Source organism: Zingiber officinale, chromosome 4B (assembly GCF_018446385.1).
Source record: "Zingiber officinale cultivar Zhangliang chromosome 4B, Zo_v1.1, whole genome shotgun sequence".
Lineage (NCBI taxonomy): Eukaryota > Viridiplantae > Streptophyta > Magnoliopsida > Zingiberales > Zingiberaceae > Zingiber > Zingiber officinale.
In genome coordinates, this window is record NC_055993.1 from 95119071 (window position 1) to 95145019 (window position 25949).

Sequence of the window (25949 nt, forward strand, 5' to 3'; positions counted from 1 at the left end):
TATATAAACTCGAGAGTTCCATGTCTTCCACAGAGGAAAGAAGAAGAAAAAACGCATTTGTTTTTTAGTTTTGTTTTCCTTTCTCTCGATTTTGCTGACTGTTCTTCAATCGATCGAGCTGCAGAGCGATGGCGAGCAAGGGATCATCGTCTTCTTCGATCCCGATCACGCCGCTGCTGAAGGACGAGCTCGACATCGTGATCCCCACGATCCGGAACCTGGAATTCCTGGAGATGTGGCGGCCCTTCTTCCAGCCCTACCATCTGATCATCGTGCAGGATGGAGATCCGAGCAAGACGATCAAGGTGCCCGAAGGGTTCGACTACGAACTCTACAACCGCAACGACATCAACCGCATCCTCGGCCCCAAGGCCTCCTGCATCTCCTTCAAGGACTCCGCCTGCCGATGCTTCGGCTACATGGTCTCCAAGAAGAAGTACATCTACACCATTGACGACGACTGCTTCGTAAGACCCCTTTCCCTATTTTAATTCCCGATTTTACTGTTGTTTCTTTTCTAGATCTGCACTTGAAGGCTGTTATTTAGAGGCCGACGGATGCTCAGCTGAGCAAATGGCTCGATTTTTGAACTAGATTATGTAATTGCTTTCCTTTCCTGTTCTCGTTTGCTATGTTCTTTGTTTTTCATTTGATAAACTATTCATTTTATTTATTTTTTAAATTTGGAAATCGCCAAAAGTTTGAATTTGATAATTACATTAACAGATCTGACTTTTTTTGGACTGCAATCATCGAAATTTGTTGTAGAGGCATGTCCGTGACAGGTTTCTGACTTTGAAATCCAAAAAACTCGAATGAGGTGCTATGTTTATACTATTACATAAAGTTTTTATGATGGTAGAAAACAGATCTAATATATATGGATTCTTATGGTAAAGTAATGTGAGCGATCCGGACCATTGATCCATTTTACCTTTTCTTTTCTACTAAATTCCTTGCCCAGTTACTAGATCTAAAATGTGTTTTCACTTTTCTATAATGACTGCTCATGATTTTTTAATTACTTTGTTCTGCAATCGCATAATCTTTCAATGTCGCCTCATCATTCGGAAACTACAGTGTGGATTCTCGCATTTTCATTCTCAGGCTGAGATCTTCCAGTATTTAGGATGTTTGACTAATAATTTCAAATTATGTTTCTGAATCTAAGAAACAACATATACAAAATTTCTAATATAGTTCGTACAGTAAGTATGTTTTCATCCATTGCATGCCTCATAGACACAGACAATTGTTTAATGATGAGAACTTCACCTTTTTTTTGTCGGTTTACTAATGAATGCAGGGAACCATTTAGATTTGGATTTTCCATGTAACTTCTGTAGTCTTCTTTAATTTTTCAGATTTTTCTGCAACAGATCTCTCAGTTCTTTATTCTTCATTTTGTCTTGTCTTATTTTATCTTAGGTTGCTAAAGATCCTTCTGGCAAGGCGATCAATGCACTGGAACAGCATGTTAAGAATCTTCTTTCCCCATCTACTCCCTTCTTCTTCAACACCTTGTATGATCCATACCGTGAAGGTGCAGACTTCGTTCGTGGATATCCCTTCAGCCTCAGAGAAGGTGTTAAAACGGCAGTTTCTCATGGCCTTTGGCTCAACATTCCTGATTATGATGCTCCCACACAGCTTGTAAAGCCTCGTGAGAGGAACCAAAGGTATCCATTGCTGATATCTTCAATTTTGTATCAACTCTTTTTTTTTTCTTTTTCCTACCAAATAAAATTATTGTTGAACACTATGTTCGCTCTTTATCAGGTATGTTGATGCAGTTCTTACGATACCCAAGGGAACATTGTTTCCCATGTGTGGAATGAACTTGGCATTTGACCGTGAGCTCATTGGCCCTGCTATGTACTTTGGACTCATGGGTGATGGTCAACCTATTGGGCGTTACGATGATATGTGGGCCGGTTGGTGTGTCAAGGTCAGTTTTTTCCTCTCTTAAGCCTTGTTTTGTTGAAGAAATGGTAAATATGAGAGATGGATATATAAAAAAGACAAAATGGTTTTTTCCCCCTTAAATGAATATAATTAAAGTGGTTGGATCATTTTTTTTTTCATAATTGGCATGTATCTCTTCAAATATTTATCTTCTCTTTTTGTTCATCAAAGTAAATAAGAGATAGAGAGGACTTATCTCTCACTTCGAACTCATTCTTCCACTTATTGCAATTCATTTCTTATTCTTCTTTGCGGCATAGTCTCTGAAACCATAATATAGTGGCCTCTTAATCTTTCTATTGGAATTTCCCAACGCACTGAAACACTTTGATCGTTGAAACAATCTAACAGTATCCATCGATGATGGTTTAGGTAATCTGTGATCACTTGGCACTTGGAGTGAAGACTGGGTTACCCTACATCTGGCACAGCAAAGCAAGCAACCCGTTCGTGAACTTGAAAAAGGAATACAATGGCATCTTCTGGCAAGAAGAGATCATCCCCTTCTTCCAAACTGCTGTTCTTACAAAGGAATGCAGCACTGTGCAAAAATGCTACATTGAATTGTCTAAGCAAGTGAGGGAAAAGCTTGGGAAGATCGACCCCTACTTCAGCAAGCTTGCAGATGCCATGGTGACATGGATTGAGGCTTGGGATGAGCTCAACCCATCTGGAGATATTGCTGAAGCAGCCAATGCCCCGGCCAAGGGGAAAAAATAGACTAGTTAAAAATAGTAGCATTATCATGTGACAACTGTTGTCGTTTGGCTAAATTATGTAACCCTTATATATATATTGTCTTCAATTGTCATCCTTTCAAACAAACAAATCTATTGATTTTTGAAGCTCCAAGTTTTCCTTTTTTTTTCACTGTTATGGATCTCAATAGATGGCTTAATTATGTTCTCAGATGTTTTGCAAGAAGAATACAATTCCAACCACTGAACGGGTTTGGTGCTTGCGTAATTTTACCAGTGATAATTTTAAGACTTGATTCAGATAATGTCTCTGCTCGAACAAATGGATCAGTTTTTTGTGTTGAATAGGTATGTCCAAATAAGAACAAACTAACACATTATGTAGATAGATACACTATAAAGGGCAGGCGAAAACATACAATGGGAATCAAATTTTGTATCGCACATAAGATGTTGAGTCCGAGGATAATTTATTCCTTATAGGTGTGTCAACTCATAACTTGCCGAATACATCGACTAAAACATGAGTAGGTTATAAATTAAATGAACTTGGTACATACAATTCTAATAAGTAGTGAGCACTGGCATTTACTAGTTTACAACCAAAACCCAATAACAATAACCAGGTAGTAGCAACCGAGTCACGGTTATCAGAAACAGAACACCTACAGCTACAAATAAATAAATACAGTCAGTAAAGAGGTAAACTACCCGGTTAATAACATTGATAGACACCTAAAATACATGTTACATTACATGAGAAGAGCTCAAAAGGCCAACTGGCAGGTCGGGCAGTATCTGCTAGTTTGGCATGAATCAGGCAACCTTTTGCTTCTTCACCTGCACGTTCTCAGGGTTTGGTTCTTCGTCTTCATCATCATCGTCATCTTCTTCAGCTTCTGCTAGTTTGGTCAGCTCCTCCTGGATCATGAGCTTTATAGATGCTTTTCGCGGGGTCAGATCCGCTTTATAGTTAGTAGCTGATCAGGAGAATTGCCGCAGCTGTGTTACATGGATCAATGTAAATGAAATAAAGACAAAATTCAAAAAGTACATACCTAGCCGTTTCAAAATGTCAGTGAAAGTAGCCTGAAACAAACAATAGGATACTGTCATGAGACTAAGACCAATAGTATTAGAAATTCGACCAAAGAACAAGAAAGCATGAATACTTTTGTTTTTTTTTTAAAAAAAGAGATAGAACAGCAAGATAGGCTCTCCACTGGCTACTAATATATATTAATATTAGAGGCTCTATATAAGCAATTGGGTTATGCTACACTAGACAACACTTAAGAGAAACCTAACAGAATGCTAATAACCCAAGCTAAAACATTCTCAGAAAGCATAAGATAAGACCAACTTAAGGCTAAATTGCTCCCTTGTGTTCAAAACTACTGTTTTTCATTATTAACAAATACCATCAAAAGTTGGATAATATCCTAAGCAAACATTGATAAATCTCTTCATTGAATTGAAGAATAATCTACATGAAGCGCTCTAGCAGGCTCTTAGCCTAAAGCAACCCAGGACGAAACCATCTACACAGCAAATTTCCCATATCACCGGAGAGTTTCCATAGATCTAGCATCGTAGTAAAAATAGCTCAATGGGAACCCAACCATTGTGACAGCAGTAGAGGCAGTGACTCATCGCCAGGATCAAGGTTTTGCTTCCCAAAAAAATGCACTATTTGCACAAGAAACTGCCACTATAGGCCAATTTTTTATGATGACAAAATTTAAAACTTAAACAGATAAGAAATGGCTCACCGTGTTGAAGTCAACTTCCTTCAGAATTTCACATATTTTCTTTCTCAGTTCCTCTTTGCCTGGTTGTTGAGTCTCTTGTTTTGTTTTATCTTTGCCAACCTTTTTACCTTTGATCAAAAGAAAAATGTAATTCAGATTAAATTCAGCATAACAACAGTGAACCCACTAGAAATTCATCCAACTCAAAGATCCATTCTAAAGGAATGATAATAAACTGAAAGGTTCTAGGTACACAAGAACAAGGCCTCTAGAAAATGACCTCAAAATTTTCTGAAGGACATGATTTAGTATTATTTTTTGTAAGGCTTGGAAATTAAAAAAAAAAAGGTGAACCGAACAGATTAGCTGCAATGGACATATAATCAATAATCATTGCTGAGTTTGCCAGGCCAAGCAACAGGGACAATTGTAAACTCCTAGATCAAGTAACCTTAGAATACTACCTTGAGTTTACCTACACAAGATGTCCTTAGTATGAATACAGCTACTTCAGATCAATTACAAAGGGAATTTTTTTCTCTCGACCGTTTGTAATAAATCAGACTGATGGCATAATTAATATCCTTCCACATAGAGTTGTTGATTGGGCCAGGCCACCAAGGCCCAACATGATTTGGATTGAGCTTAGCCTACCCTGATCGCAATCAGATCAATGCTATTTCTCACTTGGACATGTTTGCAAGTCCATGTCAGGCACAAGTTTCTCAACACGGGAACCAAAACACGCATGGCTTTAGGACCAAGTTGGACCTGGGTCATGCCCAGCATAGCAACTGAACTGGACCACCAATGCGCCCAGGCACGGCCCACTGACATCTACTTCCAGTAACCAACATTTCCATAAAAATGATGACAAGGATCATTCTATTTCCATGTTTGGCTCAATTGACAAAAATGTACCTCTCTGACAAAATGGAATAAGACATGGAAGATCAAATGAAAAAAAAATACAAATAAAAGAAAAATGGGTACAAAAGTAAAAAAAAAAACATGCAACCGGTAATCAGATAAATTATACTGCTCATGCATCACAGCATTTTTAATCACATAGAATTCATGGTTGATAGCTTACCAGTATCCTTCTCTTGCTTTGCTGATCTAATGGTCTTTTCCTTGGGTGAATCAGTCCTTTTCTTCTTCCTGGAGGAAACCTTTTCACTTACATCCCCATTGTCATCATTATCCGGTTTTGCATGTTTGGAAGATGATGCCTTAGAACTCTTGGTAGTCGCAGGAGCTAGCTCCTGCTTAGAGCTACTCCTAGCCTTTTCCTTGCCAACAGAATCCCTTTGTCTAGGAACTTTCTTCTTGTCCTTATTGTCCTTTCCTATATCTTCTTTTTCAGGTTCATCTTCCTCAGACACTTCATGAGCTGCATCCTCCTCATCCTCACTCTCTGAATGCTCAACTGCTTTGCCTTTATGAGGACTGCCAGTGTTGACATCATCCTCATCATCTGTTTCTGGTGCACTTTTATCTTCTTCACTCAGAGAGGCCTCATCTCTTATCTGTTTCTTTATATTTAAACCAAAGAAATCATTCATGAGGACGTGAGTTAACTTTGGCAGTCATCAGAACTAAAGTTTATGAACGATCCAATAAGAAACTAACAGTATCAAAGGAATATAAGATATTACAGGAAACACAATAAGAAAATGCCTATTGCTCAATTTGTTGCCTCTTTATACAGACCTTCCTAGACCTCTTTGAATGATTATCTTCACTTCCCTTTGACAAACTTCCCTTAGATGGTCTCTTGCGTTTTCTTGATTTTGTCGATTGCTACAAGAAAAAAAAAACAACGAGCATATGGAGACAAAGTTAAAATGAAATACTTCACAAAGAGGCAAATGGATAACCCATCTGATGAATCCAAGAAGCATCGATTATTGCACAATCATTATATAAGAAACAGTACAAAAGAGTGTGTCCACTGACATTAAGATACTGAATACATAAACGCATATGAAAATTGAGATATTCAGAATTATTACTTCAGTGTTAGGATGAGGGGCAACCAAGAAGTCCAATAGCTTTTCCACAAGCTCTTCCTGTAAAATGTCAACCAGATAATGAATTTGACATGATCATAGTCTTTCATGAGAAGCCAACCTGAACATCACCATTGTAGATTACAACATTAGAAGCAGGAGGCACACCAACCTTTCTAGAGTTGGCTTTAGAAGCAGGTAAATCAAACAAATCACATAGATCCAGCAATGTGTCTTTTACATATTTGTCAAGTTTCTCCTTCATTTTAGCCCTCTGCTTCTCCTGGAGATACAATTTTAACGTGTGAGGAAAAAAAATGGACAAAAATTATCACAAGAATGACCATTATATACGTTATTATCAAGAATTAAAATGCTTACATCACTTTCATGCCATACAAAACCAGAAAACTGGAGAATATGGTTTTTGAAATTCACTGCCTGCAACAAAAAAAAAGTTACATTAGTCAGAATTGCATGGCAATGGAGATTCATGTGCATGACTACAGCATAATAGCAATTATCTGAAACTTGTAACACTTGTCTGAACTGGATCAATTGGTAGTGGCAATAAACTTGAGAATTCATTTCAGATTAGAGGGAGGAATTGAAAACCTTCAATTTACATAAAGAAAACACAACCAGATGGAATGACAACAAACTATTTGCAGTACAATCAAATATTTATAGGTACTACGCAAAAAAACAAATACCCAAGAACAACAATTTTCAGAAAAAAGTTTAAGCTACCTTTCCTCTCCTTCCAAAAAGTGTCTGATGAATCAACTTAATATCTGCAGGTTTCTTCCTAGCTAATTTGTGAGCCACTGTAATAAAGTGAAAAATGTGTGTAATATCATACTCAAAACATATATTCAAGGAAAAAACAAAAGCAAAGCCCAGAGAGGACAGATCCACTGTTTATAGTTTATACTGAAATTAAATCTTATCCAAGAGATGTGCAGATCAAGTCCCAACCAAGAAGTGATTTTATATGTTTAAATTAATACAAAACCTCTCAATAAATATTTTTAGGAAATAGTTAATGCATATAAAGGAGTAAGAACAGGATTTGGAACATCAAATCAAGTAATAATGGTATCTTACAAATAAGAAACACGCCTACATCCTTTATTTCAAGTTGTTTATATGACATAAAATGTCTAATGAGCCAAGGGGTTGACTAATGAACAGGCTACGAAGAAACTAGTGAAAAGATTCAATTACAATGTTTATCATTCCTATAATAGGACAAAATGTGCCATAGACTAACCAATTTAAGCAGGAGCAATAAATCAATAAACTGCGAAGATAGTCATTATGATCTATGCAAAAAAAATTTCTAAGTTAAACAATTATAACAAGAGCATTCCAGTAACTAACAATATAGAACATATATGGCATCTCAGAAGTTCATACCATAAACAGTTCGTCCAAATAACAGAAATATTGTGATACATAAAGGGGAAGATTGGGAATATTTTTTTGACTAAATTTAAATCCACTAATTTAATGAATTGAAACAAAAATAAATATACCACTTGGAATATCCTTCAATGGAGTGCCACGTCCCTGTAAACCAAGAGACCACAATTCATGTAAAATATCAATCTCAAAAATCAAAATGAGAAACAAAATGGATAGTAAAACACCTTTTCAACTTGAAATTCCTTTGATCTCTCTTTTTCAATAACTTCTACCAATCTCTCTACAGTTTTTCTTTCACGCACAGGGCGTTCCATAGAAGAAGTGATTGGACTATTTAGTAACTCCTTGGCTTTTTGCATACTGTCACCTCCCTTGCTCTTTGTCTTTTGCATCTGAGATCTTTTCCTCTTAAACCCTACGACTTTCTTATCCTCGTCCTTCTTTTCAATACTTCCATTCTTTCCACTATCCGTGTCATTTTCTCCTCCTTGTGGTTCTTGTTCCACTCCCTTCTCTTCTATTCCTTCCTCACTTTCGCCAACCTGTGTTTCTACCATTTTCACATCCTCAAGCGGCATCACTTTATCACCTTCCACATCAGCCACTTTCACATCCTCAGATTTGACAATACTAGCAGCATCAGTCATCTTGTCTTCTTTCAACTCTTTTATATCATTTGGTTTCACCATATCAGTAGTCTCACCTTCCTCTCCTTTATCACCTTCTTCATCAACCGTTTTCGCATCCTCAGTGGAAACATTTGTGTCCCTGGTCTCTTTGTCATCTTTTGTTTGTTCCAAATCATTTTCTTTTGACACAGCACTTGTTGCCTCAATCATGTTCTCTTCATTTGTTTCTTCTATTTTATTTTCTTCTTCCATGGTATCTGATGCCTCAATCTTTTCACCTTCTTTTGATTCTTCATTATCCATCTCTTTTGCCACAGCAGTTTCTTCAGTGTGCTTTTTCTCATCATCAACCTCCTTTTTGTCACTGTCATCTTCATTTCCTTTATCTCCACGATCTAGCACAACTTCTTTTGATTCTTCATGATCCGTCTCTTTTTCTACAGAATTTACTTCAATGTGCTTCTTCTCTTCAGCCTCCTCTTTTTCCTTACTTTCGTCTTCATTTTTCTTACTTCCAGAATCAGGCACAAAATTCTCATGCTCCAGTGGAACAGATCCTTCCAATATTGGGATTTCTTCACTTATATTTGTGGTTCCCTTGTTTTGAGAATCGAAGGTACCACGAATCTTATCTTCACGTGGCGAAGCAGAACCATTCTCCACCAAAGTTTCCTCTGCGTCAGAGGATGGTTTACATTCTTCCATCCCCACGGGTAAAGATTATAGAACGTAGCTCAGAACCACTCCAATCTGGGAACCGAGCAAGATTGAAACTTTATTATCAAGGACTAATGTTACACCAACTGCAAAATAAATAAATAAATAAATAAAGCAAGCGGGAGCGCAAAAATTGAGTTTGGGAATGAATAACAAATGGAACTCCAAACAGGAACATCCGCAAGCAGAAACCTAACAATGAAGTACAAAACCCTATGTTCCCCGACAATCTTCCAGACACTCAAATGCGAGGCAAAAAAACACGATAAATAGGAGGATACATGTCGCGAACTAAAGTTCCGGAAAACCCTAGCTGGATCAAACGACCGTCCCTCGTTTAAAAGAGCAGCAAATTGGTCCCCAAAACGACAAAGAGCATCGAGTGCAAGGGATTAAAATCGAGTAAAGAGGCACCTGAAGAAGAAGACCTTGGAGCTCGGAAAGATTAACAGAAGTTTGGAAATTTCAGGGGGAAGAGTTCATGCTCGTCCCCCGCGTCTTCCCTCCCGCTCCTCTCCTCTCCTCTCCTGGGACGAAATCGCTGCTTGCCTGCGGCGAAGAAAATACTAAAAAATAGGTAGACATCTTTTTCTTTTAATAGGAATTAATTCTGGCTTCGTGTCCGGACCTTAAATCAATTTCGGATTGGCTGTGGCAGCGAAGACAGGCTGCACTTTAGGTTTTCTCTGGGACCGTCAATCAGATGCCACGTAGTCGGAGTAGTCGTGTCCATCGTTCGTGTCTTCAAACATCGACCATGCACGAGCTCTTTTTAATATTAATAAATAAAGTTGATGAGAATTTATTTCATGAACATGAAGAGCCTTCTAACAACAAAAACATAGTTCAATCCTTTAATATAGTGAAAAGTTTTACTTAGAAAATGAAGCATTCCATACTAATGGATCCACATCCATAACAATCGATTAAATGTACAAGATCTTGCAATACTTATCAAGGAAAAGATTAATTATAGAGACTAATGCAATTTCTTTAGCTCTTCATGCATAAACTTCGAATTTGAGAAACATGGATCATTTTTATCCCTCCTCAGTAGCCGCAGCTAACAGAGAAGGTGGCAATGCAAGAACTAAGTTCTACGGTCGAACAAACGCCAAGCGAATTTATTGTACGACATTAATCATCAGCTCCAAAAACTCTCAAAATGAGGATAAATGAAATGAATTTCCACATCTTCCAACCGACGACATGTTCCATGGCAATCTAAGAGGAACTCATAATAAGAACATGCGTATTTGGAAGACTACGTTCCAATTGCTTCACATCTCTAACGCCTCCAGAGACGGCCGTGCTGTTTCTGTTCTTGCATTTTCCTGCAAGACAGTTTAGAGATATGTTTAGAAGTTATCCTGAGCTGCTACTTCAACTAATGCAATGTTTCAATTTTCGAAAGGTTGAGGGTTCATGCCAAACCTAGCTACTACTCAAAAATATCATCAAATACATGTAACTTTCACTTTCCCCCCAACATGTACAATACCACCCAATTATTTTAGGATCTTTACCAATTAAATGCCAATATAAGATCTTCGAATTCCTGAAAACTATTTATGGATGGTCGTACAATAAGACTAATTGAATCATATAAATTAAAAAGAATCATTTAAAAAAAGATTAATTAGTTAAACTGAAAAGATAAATCAACCATTACGTTTATCATCAGTTAACCGCCTAAAGCCTGAATACCAATAGGGTCTATTATACTTGGTGCAAATGGAATGCAATGCATACCTCTGATATTCCTTTGAACGTTCAATAAATTCACTGGCTATATCATGACCTTGAAATGATGCCAGTACTTGTCTAATATCAGCTGGTCTGTGGACGGCTACATCTGAAGGAAAAATAAAAATTCAATTGCAAGAATTGATCGAGTCAATGTCAAAGCATCATCATTGGAGGGAATTAATCAGAATTGCTCATACATTCAAGAAATGGAATAAGGTCTAGAAGTACAGTGTCATCATTTTCTAGCTTCCAGGGTTTGATAGGCACACTATTTTCAGGCTGAAGGGAGGATTCAAGAGCATGACCACTGACATAAATTACACGCGATGGATCTCTGTTCAGCTTTGCTAGATCCTGAAAAAATTCCAGCCTATGGTTGAGTAAAATGGAAGTTAGGGACTAAGCATGAATGGATCATAGGACATATATATTGGTATTTGATATATTTAAGGAAAAATCAAATAATGATCACTTCAACAGATAAAAAAAATTCTATTTTGCCAACTGTTTTCAACTTTCTAGGAACTCTTAGATGCAAAAATGAAACCTGAAAATCTAAATAACCAATATAACATCCAAAGTAAATGATTTTTTATCAATGCCTAGGCAAGATGAAAACATTAGATATCAATTAAGAAATCCACTTGAAAGTTATAAAGAAAAGGATTGAGTTGATAATAATTCAAAACAAGGAAATATAGCAACATCAGACAAAAACAATTCTGCAACAACCAAGGAATTACACGATAATGTTTTCCATCCACATATTTTGTTGCAGCTCTGGATAGCCTATAACGAATATATCCTTTCTGATCCAACCTTTCTATGACAGGATCAACAAACTGCAAGAATATAATGAACCATGTTAATGATAGGCACTAATGATCTCAAACTATCAAGAAAGGAATTCAACTTACCACATTCTGTTGATCTGAGTACACAACAATTTCATACAGTTTTCCAAGATGTTCCAAGAAAGCATCAACACCAGGCCTTTTAAATGTTCTCCAGCCTCTATCACGCTATCAGTAAGAAGCATCATAGGATGAGATAGTTGCGCAAAATGCCAAAACCAAATAGTTAATAATTCTGTACCAGAGATTACTTTTAATTGTCATTTAGGGAGTTAGAGAAGCTCTTCAAGAAGATTGATGTCAAAAAAATAGATGCATATGGATCTGCAAAATTGCAGACAGACTTCTTGAGTTTGAAGTCATAGAGTTCAACTGGCCACGACAGTTATAACTATAAAAGTGATTAGTTGATAATGAGTTGGAAAAGAGTATTTGCCTCGTAAAGTAATAGCATATATGATGCATATGATTTTTCAAAACAGTGATTTAAATTTGTTCACTCACTCAGTTAGAAACACATTAGACAACAGAAACGGAGGGCAAGGGAAGAGGATAACATGGAAATGATATACATCTTTTCCAAATTCCTGATTGGTACTTGATCAACAACGGAAACTTTAGAGGTATAAACATAGATGAATACAGATCTAAAAAAAGCTGTTGACAGTATATCCATGCCCAACTACTATGTAGAATGATATAAATAGACATATATGGGATACAATAGAAATATCACCTTCCAGTCAGGGTACACGAGAGTCTCATTAAGATCCAGAACAAGAGTGAAAACATGCTGTTCTTGAGGATGCAAATCAGGAAGCAATTTCTCTGATGAAGGTTCAGTAAATTCCTAAACAACAACAGGAGATATACAATTAAAACAGAATGAACCAACTGTAAGAACAAGAAAACGCTGACAATAAAAAAATAAGTATATACAAACCTGAACTTGATCTTCAATTGCCCTCCTAAGATCCAGATAGAGATCCAGTGCTTTAACAGGAACTGTAGATGTAAAAATTATGAACTAGATTTGCCACACTTATTAAAACTGCATATTATTATACATGTGAATAGGAAAAAAAAATCTAGATAGAAAAGCAAACAAAGTATTGTGTTTCAAGCTACAGCAGTGGTGCTAGCGACAGCACATGAGCAAACACTCTTTATCCTAACTAGGTAGTTACAAGGGTCAAGGGGTGCACCAAGCATTGCAGCACTATCACTGACTAAATAAGGAATGCACATGCACACCATTATAGGAATACAATTATATGAGAACAAGCTCCAGTTGTTCCAAACAAAATATTCATCTTAAAATTCTAGGATATAAAGCTTGATCTTTATGTTGTATGTTAGCTATCAAAAGGTAGCAATTCACCTATAAAATAAGAACCAGAACATAATAGACTACATTTCTAATACACCGTACTATACTTTAACCACCCCATTTTATTTTCATAATCAAGCTCACCTTCTTGATCAAGAATATAGATGATACTAAAACTTTTTTAGTCATCCATCAACTAACTCTTAATAATAAATTGTTATTGATATGCTCAGTCTTGTGGTACTTCATTTAATAAGATCAACATGAAACTACATGCACCAGGGAAGTGATTTACCTTCGATATAGAAGAATTCTTGAACAAATTTTAATAGAAAATGTTAATTGTTAAAGTACAGACTTAGCAAAAGCTTAAGATATTACTAAAGAGTTCAATTTAAGGATTTACAGTTTAACATCCACCTTTCAGATCAAAATGGACTAAGCTTGAGTGGACTGATTAAAAGAGCATGTGAGCCAAAAATGTGTTGCCCAGATTTACAAAATACTAAGGAATTAAATAAGTAAAAAAGCATTAACATACTACAGAGAGGTATTATATTTCTCACATCGCAAACGTAAATTCAGGATTCAGCAAGGAAGATATAAAAGTCTACCTTTCATGGCTGTGGAGTAGACCAAATTGTTATATTTCTGCAAGAGAGAACAGGAAAAAAAAGAAATTTGATGTTAAGTCAGTAGAACCACTCATTTAGTCTGAAGATGATTGAATTGTTGGTAGATTCATAGAAAATACAGTTTGAAAAGTTGGTGCAACATTAAGATGGCCTTTAGAATTCATCCCCAGAACCATGGAATATCAACTAACTATAACCAGAAAACAATAAAAATGGAAGAAGTGTAAGGTGTTTTCTACTTGCTAGGCCATTAATTAAATCCAAAGATCTTCCTTTTCTTCAATTTTACTTGAGCAAATAAAATGATTTGTTTTTTTTTAAAATTAAAACCTAATACTCATCCTATAACCTCCCATGACATACTAAATACTTGAAATCTATCTAAAAAATTAAACCTAAGTGTCAAAAAATTTTAACAACTCTTCAACATTGTCCCAAATTCGGTATTCTCACTACTGCTCAGCTCCAAAAGCTGGGCACTGCTAGCAATATGCATGAGAGATCCTAACTATGCTAAAGAAAGGCACGCGACAATGCATAGCTCAAACTGTACAGGAACGTATAAACATTTTCTAGAAGAGCATAGTTCAGAAGCATTTTTAGGAAGAGCATAGCTTAGGCATTAGAGCAGTGAAGAATAGTCCCACCAATCAAATGTGTTTAGAATGGTCAACTGAAGACACTAGGGTATGGCTGACTCAAACCTTGTAGAGTGAAACAAAATCTATCTTGAAACCACATCAAAGTTCTCCTTTTGGCTTAGCTTGATAACATTTTAAATTACTGACCAAAATTTTCTAAACCTCATATCTACAAAGTTTGGTGTATGAGGTCATTTGCAGATCTTTATATAATCTCAGTTCTAGATTCCATCATTTACTATACAATGTATCCAGAGGTTATGTATTGTTCTAAAGAAAAAAAAGAACCTTACAAACATTATGCAAGCTGTATGCCACTGTTTTATAAAGTATTGATTAGGAAAAAACATAATGATTAGTATATAATGGCACAAAAAAGTCTTATCCAGTTCCTTGAATAATGCTCTTACTTGGAAACTGGACTCATCATCTCCTCCTAAACCTTTTGCCTTCTCCCGCAATGTATTTGCCTTCTGCTCCAATTCTTCCAGAGAATATGCTGTGCTCAAAGGACACAATCAACATAACATAAATTAATTGAAGAAACAGCATAATAAACATCTGTAACAAGTAATGTTGGAATGAGAACTATAGTTCTTTATAAAAAATTAAGGCTATAGAATATAATGATTTTCTACTAGTTAGTGATCAGCAACTTTGACAAATGAAAACAATACCATCAATAAAATGATGAATATTAGACATGGCTATATTCAATCGATGATAACGGACCATTCCAAAACATTTACCATTTTTTAGAGAAAGAAACAGTCTCTGGTCATTTATGATATTCAAATATCCAAGGCACCTAAATCTTTCCTTCAGATTGACAGTAATTTACCTTAAATGGGTTACATGAGACCTTCTTTACCAGATACATCAAAGTTGCATACTCATCTATTTTATTTTCTTTTTCTTTTTCTCTTTTTTTTTTTGCAAAAAAAAAGGAGAATCAATTTCCAAGAATATTGACTCCAGTGAAAGAATAGGAATAGAAAGAATCTGTAAGCAGGAAAATACACAAAAACAAGCTAAGGACGAAAAATAGAGGAAATATAAAAGGAATATAAAGGGGGGAACATATTGGAAGATATAAAGAAAAGTAAGAGAGATTTGGGGGAGAATCAATTTCCAAGAATTGACTCCAGAATAAGAATAGGAATAGACGTTGTCTATAAGAAAGAAAATGCACAAAAACAAGTTAAGGATAAAAGGAATATAAAAGGAGGGGCGTGTTAGAAAATAAAGACAAAAGTAAGAGAGGTTGGGGGAGAAAGACTGGTAGTCTCTTGTCCTCGTATGCAGCTTCAAGAGTAACTTAAGAAGAGAGCCCATATTTAATCTAGTCAAACAAGTGACTTCAGCAAGTGAGGATTTGGCATCTAGATTCTACATTTTTAATGAGATATTAAATATCTTTCTCTGTAACTGAATATTAGAATGACTCTTCAAAAAAATAGTATTGACCTTTGATTCAGATTAAGAATACATTATGATGTAGCCCAACAGAAATTGTAAGCTAATTGAGAGACTTCATATAATCAAAAAAAAGTGCATGAGCATTTTAGTCTAGCGGTTTAGGTTTACAAGTAAAAAAGATTGATTTTTCTAGGATCGCAAATTGTATTTTGACAAATTTAGCCCTAAGCTTATTGAAGTGATACTACAGGAACAAGTTTCCTGAGATGGTGAAGTGGTTATTGACCTCAAATAAAATAGGATAATTAAGATAGGCTAGGAAGTGAGTGAAACCTTAACTAGGGGGATTCTGATACTTCAGTCTAATCAGCCGATGGAAATTATCTACTAACGTGAGTTTAAAGATTTAAATGAGTCTAGTTTCAATATACAAGTTTAAACATTTTAGACAAATGCCCAGGTCTACGAACATTGTCAATGCCCATGTATCCGGCCACATGCTGCTTTTCATTTCTAATTCAATGAGTTGTATTCTGCATTTTGACTTAAGCGTGAGGTGCACTTAGCATTCTGTTATTCATGCGCTCTGCCGTTCTGATTGAGCCTCCATGCACTTTCAGATATGGGCAATAATTCTAAATTCGATAGAATTTCTTCAGTATAGTCGATAATTTCGGCAAACTTCAAACACAATTTGCACAGAAACGATCCTGACTCGGAAAAAGGAAAAAAGTTAAAAAAGTAAAACAAGGCGCACCATAACTGGCATAGGCGGTGGTTCCGAAGGCGGCAGTGAGAGCTGCAAATGATCCAAACTTGAGGATGCCCCAGGACCGACGTGCAGCGACGGAAGATGTTGGCGGCGGCGGCGGCTGAGTAGAGGAAGAAAACGAGGGAGGTGGTTGGTCGCTGAAGAGGACGTCAGAGGAGGCGAGGGGCTCCTTGGCAGGGGCAGTTGGGACGTTGAGGGCTCTACACTCGCTCCGACGCTTCACCGGAAAAGGAAGGAGGCGGGATCGGGCAAAGCGAGAAGCCATGGCGAAGCGAGAAGGGTTTTGAACCGGTTCGATCACTCTCGTAACAAATAATTCCAATTGCTTTGTCTTTAAATAGAAGGAATTTCTAGATTCAATATTTACAAAAATAGTTAATTAAATAATATAATACTAGTTTGTGTCCTTTTTGTATTTTTCAAAATGTTATTAAAATTTTTGGACCTATTATAGTTATCGATTATCCAAATACAATAGTTTTTATGTTTATAAAATATTATTGATTATCTTTTGGGTTGACGGGTCTTTATATTTGTAGGATATTATTGGTGACAAAAGGTGAATACGTTCACCTCTAGCGTCCCGTCAATCCGTCCTAGGGCCAACACGGAAGAGGTAAATCACAGACGGCTACTAACATTTGGAATAGTGACTAACACATAAGGGAGACATTTACGTCGAGAATATTATTGATTATCTTTTGAGCTGATATAGGGTGGAATTCATCATTTCAGTAGTCTCATAGGATTTTATATATATATATATATATATATATATATATATATATATATATATATATATATATATATATATATATATATATATATTAGAAAAATATTTGCAAGATATTTTTGATAAAAATAGATGAACTATTAAATTTTAAAACTAAATGACCATAAATCATGATTGATGGTTGCTAAAATAGGTGGGGTCCAATCAAATTAATCAATAAGGTGACGTTTAGTTCTCTCCTAAGAATCGGAATGGAAATGAGTATCATAGTATTGTTGAATGAGAATGAGCTTGGGTATCATTCTTAAAAATAATATTTGGTTAGTTGAATATTTTCAATCGGAATGAACCTAAATTTCTTTTTTTACCCTTAGAGGAAAATAAGAGAAAAAATTATATGGAAGAGAAAGTTGAATGTGAGAAAAATATATGATGAGAGAGAAAGTGTGATGAGAAAAAAATGAAAAGAGAGAAAATGTGATGAGAGAAAATGAGAGATTGAAAAGAGAAAGTATAATGAGAAAATGTGATGAGAGAGAAAGTGTGATGGGAAAAAATGAAGAGAGAGAAAATATGATGAGAGAATGAGGAGAGAGAGTGAGATGGAAGAGAATGAAGAGAGAGAAAATATGATGAGAGAAAATATGGAGAGAGAGTATGGTAAGAGAAATTGAGAAGAGAGAAAGTATGAAAAAAAATAAGGAGAGAATGAAGAGAGCGAAAATAATGAGAGAGTGTATGATGATAGAGAATACGGAGAGAAAATGGTAGAAAATTTGTGATGAGAGAGAATGAGGAGAGAGAAAATATGTTGAGAGAGAAAGTGTGATGATAAAATGAGGAGCGAGAAAATATTATGAGAGAGAACAAGGAAAGAGAGTGAAATGAAAGAAAAATTGAACAAATATATTAAGAGTATTTTCATCCAAAACTTAATTCTCATTTTCATTCCATCAAAATCCAAGGGAGGGGGTGAGTTTCATCCATACCCAAATTTTTAGATTTTATTCCAAAATCTTAATTCATTCTCATTAACCAAACACAAGATTTGGGAATAAATCCATTCCCTCATTTCCAAACCTCTAAACCAAAAGCCACCTAAACTTTTATGGTCCATCCTCTGATCTGTAAAGTACGGACTAAAGGATCCTGCTTAGATAAAGGAAGGTATTTTTCTTGACTTTATCAAGATTTAACTCTATCGCATAATAACCAACTCAATTGTACCCCGAAAACTGAGCTGATGAGTCTAAGATCAAAGGATAGGATAACTTAACAACCACCTAGCCTACAAGTCATGTCAATTTTTGGCAAATCTTCTGTCGAGTTGAGCATCAATGAGGTCAATTTCCTTTAAGTCGAGCTTCAAGATATCGATTGCTTTCTAGTCAGACTTCTGGAGATTGATTATCTTTGGGTCGGGCTTATAGAGATCGAGTAATTGTAGATCTTTCGAGAAATGGTATGAAAAAACTTAATAAAAACGTTAAGTAGACAGTCGAGTTGGACCTCAACTTGATCGCTATGACACTCAAATTAAATCATTAGCCGAAAAAGTAGAGAAAATAAATATAGAAAAGTAAAAAGAGTAGAAAGTGGAGTGAACCTCTTCCTTTTGTCATCGTACGACCGGTGCTTTATCTGTTGCATTCCTGAGTGATCAGTGTTTCAACAACTGCTGAGTCTAATCTAGTTTGATTTGATCTGACTCGAACTCGATCTATATGAATTTGAGCTCAGTCTAACTCAACCTGAGCTCAATATATTCTGACCCTGTTGGTAGTTTTGAGAGCATGAAACAAAATCTAAATAATGCTGTAACTACTCACAGCGATCTCCCGAAGAATCGCAACCGAAGACGTCGATCGATGAAGAGATTGCCGCTGTCGGAAGCACGATCACGATGCTGTCGGAAAGCGCTTCAAGGTTCACGAGCCAAATCCCAACCTCTGGATGCTCTCCCTTTGCTCGCACACCTCTAATCACCTTCGTGAAGCTTCTGCTCACCTCGATCGCTCCCCTGATAGCCTTGGACACCATCATATATATCAAGCAAGACATCGGTTACAAACTGATGCCTTGATGGCAGCTTTCAATGGAGGAAGATGAAGGTGAATGGGCACCCCTTCATCTTCCCGACGTTGCAACTGATGCAACGTTTAACATCTCCCACTCGTCCAAGTCAATCTATATGGTCACATAGACTACAAGGTAATCATGTCACGAAGACCAAAGCAAAATTAGTCACAAAGACTAAATAAGTCACGTAGACTTTATGAGGATCAAGTCACGAAGACCAGAGCAAATTTAGTCACAAAGACCAAATAAGTCACGAAGACTTTATGAGGATCAAGTCACGAAGACCAGAGCAAAATTTAGTCATAAAGACCAAATAAGTCACACAGACTTTATAAGGATCAAGTCACAAAGACCATATCAGAACATTCATTCCATACATTAGGGAAAATGATTCGTGCGACAGTAAGCACAGTGAGCATTTAATTGCTAAGAAGATTGTCACACCTTACTTAGCTACTTCATAGAACAAATCAGAGACACAAATGTCCATAGAACGAATCAAAGACATAAATGACTTGCTTTTACCCCGGATTAAATTATTTACATCATCATGAACATCTCTAATCCCTCATATTGACCAAATGTCAAAAGCATGTTCAACATCTCCAATCAAACAAATTATTCACAATTACATTTTATGTACCGAACTAAAAATGTAACCGGTACCAGTGAATAAATGTTACAGATGTAAATCAATCTTAATCTTCCTTTTTAGCTAGAATTCATTCATTCTAATCAGTCGCTTTCCTAGTTATGCTCCATAGACCAAATCATCCATAGCCAATAGGAAACATGCTAAAGTAGCAGACACTGATCAGAACTTCAAGTAGACAACTAAATAGTCACTTAGGGTAAGATTGAGATTAACTTATGATCTCAAGGGTCTCACATAGTAGAGAAGCAAGGATCCATTCTTCTACTACCCTTCTTTGTCGCCATATCACATGTGGTATGAATTACATGCTACGATGTTATTCTCTTTACTAAAAAGAGCGCATGTTTTTCCCAAATTTAACATCGTACAGATTTCGATCTAGACATTCCCAATGTCTAATCCTGAATTCAACATATGAATTCTAATCTGGCCTCAAGCAGATTCAGTAAATGGTGGGTGCATTTACTCCAATCATTACATAAATGATCTCATCTTGACACAAATATCAAGGCGGCATTAACTTATGGGTATGTCTCTATTCACAGCTACATAAGCTATCCCATAAGCAACAGTCTTACCTCTATTCGTACTTAACAAATAGAGATAATTGTCCATGTGAGTGGACCAATCCCAATCTGCCAACATGCTTATCGAGACTTTTATTCGAATGTAACCAAGACATATACACTGAATAGATCATGACATTTTTCATTTATCAAAATGTCTTTACAATTGTTACATTCTTCGAAGTCCCAAAGACTTCACATGCCCATGAAATGACTCTTTAGTCAATGGCTTAGTAAAAGGATCAGCAAGCATATTCCGTGTAGGGATGTACTCAAAAATAATCTTTTTCTTGTCAACAATATCCCTTACAAAATTATACTTAATTTCTATATGCTTGTCTTTGTTGTGGTATTTGAGATCCTTGGAAAAAGCTATCGCAGCTTGACTGTCACAGTACACAGTAACAGGACTCCCACTATCCTCAGCAATCCTCAGATGCTTCAGGAACCTTCTTAGCCAAACAGCCTCTTGCACAGCCGCTGCACAAGCCACATACTCAGCTTCCATTATTGACAAGACTACACAAGACTGCTTCTTGCTGTTTCATGAGATGGCGCCATCATTCAACAAGAAGACATAGCCAGATGTGGATTTTCTGTCATCAAGGTCCCCTGCCCAATCTGTATCTGAGTAGCCACTTAGGCTCATATATGATCCTTGGAAACAGAGGCAATAATCAGTTGTTCCTTTAAGATATCTGAATATCCTCTTCACAGCTTTCTAGTGTCTCGATCCTGGGTTTGACTGGAAACAACTAACTAAGCCAACAACATAGCTTATATTGGGACGAGTACACAACATAGTGTACATCAAACTACCAACAGGACTGACATATGGTTTCTTCTTCATTTCAGCTATTTCCTCAGGAGTCTTGGGATACATACTTTTACTCAAGACAGTACCTTTTGCAATAGGCGTCTGTTCAATGTTGCAATCTGACATATTGAAGTGTTGCAGCATCTTAGTTATATAAGCTTCTTAGGACAAACCCAAAAGTCTTTTTGATCGGTCTCTAACGATCTTCACTCCTAAGATGTATTCTGCTTCTCCCATATCTATTATATCAAATTGTGATGAAAGCCAACTTTTGACTTCTATCACACACTTTATGTCGCTTCCAGCTATTAGCATATCATCAACATATAATGATAAAATGACAAGCTTTTCTTTTTTCCTTTCTTAGGTAAACACAATGATCCTCATTGATCATTTCGAAACCACAAGATAATATTACTTCATTAAATCTTATGTTCCATTGTCTTGACACTTGCTTTAGCCCATATATAGACTTCCGAAGTCTATATACTTTTTTCTCTTGGCCTTCAGCAACATAACCTTCTGGTTGTACCATATAAATTTCTTCGTCAAAATTACCATTAAGGAAAGCCGTTTTTACATCCATCTAATGTAATTCCATGTCATATTGTGTTACTATAGCTAGGATGACACGTATTGACACAAACTTTATAACTGGGGAGAATGTCTCTTCAAAGTCAATACCCTCCATTTGGGTATATCCTTTTGCAACTAATCGAGCTTTGTATCGATTAATTGATCCATCTTCTTTTCTCTTTACTTTGAGAATCCACTTATTCTCAATAACCCTTCGGCCCGGAGGAAGATCGACTAAATTCCAAATTTGATTCTTTCTCATTGACTCCATTTCTTCATCCATTGCAACTTTCCATTCTTTTCTAACTGAGCTACTCAAAGCTTCCTCAACTGTTCGAGGTTCCTCATCATCAACTGGGAGAACTATCAATGTCTCATTCTCAATATCAAACCTTCTCCGAGAGATAATCTGACGACTACTTCTTCAAAGGTTAGACTGTTGAGAAACTGACTCATTCAGTGGCAAATTACTCCCACTCGGTTGACTAGATTCAGGCATCTCCTGATCTGTTGATAAAGGAACATTATCCTCCTCCTCTATCTCATATAGAGGAATTGTCTTATCAACTTCACCTCGTGTTGCGAACTCAATTTCTAGAAAAGTAGCATCTCTTGACTCTATTTCAGATATGGTTCCATCTTGTCGCTCACCAATAAAAACATAACCCTTAGAAGTCTCAGAGTACCTTATAAAGATACACTTCTTACCTCTGGGTCCTAATTTTTCATATTCGTGAGTCTTATCATGAACGTAGGCAGCTAACCCCCAAGGTCTCAGATTACTCAAATCCGGCTTTCTGTCTGTCCAACGTTCATGTGGGATAGATGGAACTGACTTTGAAGGCACTTTGTTAAGTATATAGGTCGCAACTAATAATGCATCTCCCCAAAAGGAGATTGACAAATTAGTCTGCGTTATCATAGACCTAACATTAAAAAAGAGTCCTATTTCTTCTTTCAGCAATCCCATTTTGCTGTGGAGTTCCAGGGATAGTTAGTTGTCTAATAATCCCTTTCTCATTACACATTGTCTTGAATTGATCAGATAAATATTCTCCTCCATGGTCAGTGCGCAAGGTTTTAACCTTACATTCCAATTGATTCTCAACTTCGTTCAAGTAACGAAAAAAGCAATCCAATGTTTCAGATTTGTGAGAAATCAAATACACATGACCAAAACGTGTGAAATCATCGATAAATGTAATGAAATAAGAACTCTCATTTCTAGCCTTCACATTCATTGAACCACAAATATCCGAATGAATTAATTGCAATGGTAATTCATCCCTAATAACCTTACCAAATGATTTTCTAGTCGTCTTTCCCGCAAGACAATGCTCACATATAGACAAGTTAATCTTAGCATGAGTGCCTAATAGACTCTCCTTAGCTAATCTATTCATTCGTTCTTATCCTATATGTCTCAATCTAGCATGCCAAATTCCATCATTAACATCAGCATTACTAGTAAGAGCAATGTTTGAAAAACAACCATCATTATTATTTGGTTCTACATCAAGAACCATAAAATCATTTGTTACAAAATCATACCCAATTAACACAGAGTTAATTCGAAGTTCCACACAACGGCTATAAAAATTTACATTGTAACCTAAATCAAGAAGACAAATAACGGAAACCAGATTCCATCGAATCTCAGGAGCGTACAGGACATCATGTAGAAACAAGGTGCCTCCACCACGTAGGTTGAGCTTGCAAGTGCGAATTCCTTTGACTTCAATTCTTACATTGTTTCCTACATATATCCATTTGTTGCCAGATGGTACCCGACGGTACTCCACATATATAGCTCGATCACGAGCTACGTGGTTCGTTGCTCCTGAATCTACAATCCACAAAGGATACGAATCAACTAACAACACTGTACTTGCAACATATTGCTCGTGGAAAGAAGACAAAAATGGATCTACCTTTTTAGGCTCAGTACAATACCAAGCAAAATGGCCCTTCTTGCCCCAGTTGAAGCAAGTCAACCTGCTCTTAGGTTTTTGTTTATATTTCTTTCCTTTCTTCTTGATTTGGTTTTTCGGAGCAACAACATTAGCCTCCTTTCCTTTCCTCTTTCCTTTCTTAAACCACTTGTTCTTATTCTTGTAACCAGAACCTTCAGCTACGAAAGCTTGACCCGAAATCCTTGCAAATTCAATCCTCTCTGCCTCAAGTTCCACATGACGTGAGACATCAGTGAAAGTCTTGATACTTTCACTATGGGTCAGGTTCTGTTTCATCGTTTTCCAAGAATCAGGAAGGGAACGGATAACTGTCTGAACCTGTTGTTCATCGGTCAACGTATAACTAGCAGTCTTAAGCTCTCGAATCATGTTACTCATCTCCCTGAGATGTTGGGCCATGGTAACATTCAAGCGCTTTTTACAACTATCAAACTTGATAGTTAGCTGACGGAGCTTACTCAGACTGACTCCACTGTACTTCTCTCTAAGGGCTACCCAGACAGCATGAGCCGATGGTAATGGCTCATATTCAAATATCAGGTCATTCACCATTGAACTAATCAATATGCCCTTAGCAATGGAGTCATTCCTTTTCCATGCCTTATAGGCATCAAGGTCACGTCTGTGCTGTGCTGAAGAACCATCAACCGGTTCCTCCATAATTTGGTTTACAGCCTCCAGAACTTTTTGTTCCTCAAGAACATATTGTATCTTGAGGTGCCAGATTTTGTAGTTATCCCCATATAATTTCTCACCCTTATTGAGTTCAGCTATGATGATTTTAGTTGCCATGATCTACATAAATAAACAAATTATTTATTATATTAGTGTAATTCACATATGTGCAATCAATTATTGACTCAGTGTAAATTAGAATTAGTTTACAAAATCAAGTGATAACATTGTTTCCACTCATCATTTGTATATTCTAATTTAATCAACACTGATCAATCATATTACACACATCCCATCTAATGAATGAATCATTATTAAAATGAACTAATCATTTTTCATATGAACTAATCATATGGATATATGAACAAATCATATTCACATGAACTAATCATGTCATGAAATGAACTAATCATTTCCAAGTTTGTTAACATATAACATAACTTTTCATTATTTAATTCTGTTCATACATAATGACAGAAATTATTACATGACTCAAAACTAGATGAGCTAACACTGTTCGTACATAACGACAGTAAACAGAACACTAATAGACTAGATAAGCTAGCACTACTCCCACAAGGATAAATGCTAGAGCAGTGGGTAATTGCATCCCATTCATCCTGGATTCTATGATGGGTGGATCAGCCTCAGATGTATCCATCAGATCCATTTCTGGATCTTCTACACACTCTTGAGGATCCTCCTCTGATTCTTCTAGATCCATCTCTAGATCCTCCTCGGGATCCTCAGGATCCATTTCTGGATCCTCTTCAAATTCTTCGAGGTTCATTTTCGGATCATCTTCAGATTCTTCGGGATTTGGATCCTCCTCTAAATCTTCAGAATCCATTTCTGGATCCTCCTCAGATTCTTTGAGGTCCATATTTTCGGGATCTGGATTCATCAAGACCCCATTCCAAATGAAGCAACTGTCTGCACATCTCTGAATATGAGATGTGTCCATCAGAATCATCCCAAAGTTGGAATGCTATTTGCCTTATATGTTTCGATAATGAATAAATCAGATATCATCTTCTTTCTGTTTCCTAGACTGGATACCCTTCTTGCTCAATATTCCAGAACAACCAATCGAGCCGACCAATAAGTCTACCGACTCCATGATCCGGGTCATATTCCAGCTTCTTGATCTCCTCCCACAGCTCATGTTGTCGTACATAGCGACCAGTCATAGTGTATATCGTTCTTTGTATCTGGAATTGAAAATCATGATGTCAGTACAAAACCGACTGACCAGTAACAAAAATTGGTCAAATT

At 36.5% G+C, this 25949-nt stretch overlaps 3 protein-coding genes across 8 annotated transcripts; 1 reads left to right on the top strand and 2 right to left on the bottom strand.

Moving 5' to 3' along the window:
- Window positions 1–7: 7 nt before the first annotated feature.
- On the top strand, window positions 8–2835 carry LOC121975587 (UDP-arabinopyranose mutase 1-like). The gene is made up of 4 exons (XM_042527323.1): window positions 8–467; window positions 1429–1679; window positions 1780–1948; window positions 2338–2835. Exons 1-4 carry the CDS (start codon window positions 129–131, stop codon window positions 2683–2685), a joined length of 1107 nt encoding a protein of 368 aa, XP_042383257.1. The 5' UTR covers window positions 8–128; the 3' UTR covers window positions 2686–2835.
- Window positions 2836–3175: 340 nt separating this feature from the next.
- On the bottom strand, window positions 3176–9775 carry LOC121975586 (glutamic acid-rich protein-like). 6 transcript variants are annotated; one of them, XR_006110367.1, is made up of 13 exons: window positions 9615–9775; window positions 8079–9233; window positions 7965–7998; window positions 7177–7253; window positions 6808–6867; window positions 6599–6709; window positions 6430–6486; window positions 6128–6217; window positions 5508–5949; window positions 4436–4542; window positions 3722–3752; window positions 3420–3643; window positions 3176–3328 (listed from the first exon to the last, which is right to left on the bottom strand). XR_006110367.1 is itself a non-coding variant. In XM_042527322.1 (12 exons), the coding sequence occupies exons 2-12, from the start codon at window positions 9186–9188 to the stop codon at window positions 3480–3482; spliced, it is 2277 nt and encodes a 758-aa protein (XP_042383256.1). In that variant the 5' UTR covers window positions 9189–9233; window positions 9615–9775; the 3' UTR covers window positions 3176–3479. The 6 variants fall into 6 exon arrangements, 4 of the variants coding, with proteins under 4 accessions (XP_042383256.1, XP_042383253.1, XP_042383254.1 ...); XR_006110366.1 differs by having other exon boundaries at window positions 3176–3334; XM_042527322.1 differs by having other exon boundaries at window positions 3176–3643; window positions 5508–5943.
- Window positions 9776–10146: 371 nt separating this feature from the next.
- LOC121975588 (mitochondrial import inner membrane translocase subunit TIM50-like) lies at window positions 10147–16914 on the bottom strand. Its single transcript, XM_042527325.1, has 10 exons — window positions 16586–16914; window positions 14820–14908; window positions 13748–13784; window positions 12747–12808; window positions 12540–12653; window positions 11867–11971; window positions 11693–11791; window positions 11147–11303; window positions 10953–11055; window positions 10147–10534 (listed from the first exon to the last, which is right to left on the bottom strand). The coding sequence occupies exons 1-10, from the start codon at window positions 16863–16865 to the stop codon at window positions 10489–10491; spliced, it is 1092 nt and encodes a 363-aa protein (XP_042383259.1). The 5' UTR covers window positions 16866–16914; the 3' UTR covers window positions 10147–10488.
- Window positions 16915–25949: the final 9035 nt, after the last annotated feature.

What these genes read in the sequence shown, in the direction of transcription:
- LOC121975588 (XM_042527325.1), bottom strand. Translation starts at nt 16,865, where the DNA reads ATGGCTTCTCGCTTTGCCCGATCCCGCCTCCTTCCTTTTCCGGTGAAG. An exon ending in ATGATGAGTCCAGTTTCCAA is followed by an intron (nt 13,785 to 14,819) that starts GTAAGAGCATTA and finishes TCTCTCTTGCAG; the next exon opens with AAATATAACAATTTGGTCTA. An exon ending in CGTTCAAAGGAATATCAGAG is followed by an intron (nt 10,535 to 10,952) that starts GTATGCATTGCA and finishes ACTGTCTTGCAG; the next exon opens with GAAAATGCAAGAACAGAAAC.
- LOC121975586 (XM_042527319.1), bottom strand. Translation starts at nt 9,188, where the DNA reads ATGGAAGAATGTAAACCATCCTCTGACGCAGAGGAAACTTTGGTGGAG. An exon ending in CCCCTCATCCTAACACTGAA is followed by an intron (nt 6,218 to 6,429) that starts GTAATAATTCTG and finishes TTTTTCTTGTAG; the next exon opens with CAATCGACAAAATCAAGAAA. An exon ending in AGGAAGTTGACTTCAACACG is followed by an intron (nt 3,753 to 4,435) that starts GTGAGCCATTTC and finishes TGTTTGTTTCAG; the next exon opens with GCTACTTTCACTGACATTTT.
- LOC121975587 (XM_042527323.1), top strand. Translation starts at nt 129, where the DNA reads ATGGCGAGCAAGGGATCATCGTCTTCTTCGATCCCGATCACGCCGCTG. An exon ending in CCATTGACGACGACTGCTTC is followed by an intron (nt 468 to 1,428) that starts GTAAGACCCCTT and finishes ATTTTATCTTAG; the next exon opens with GTTGCTAAAGATCCTTCTGG. An exon ending in GGGCCGGTTGGTGTGTCAAG is followed by an intron (nt 1,949 to 2,337) that starts GTCAGTTTTTTC and finishes ATGATGGTTTAG; the next exon opens with GTAATCTGTGATCACTTGGC.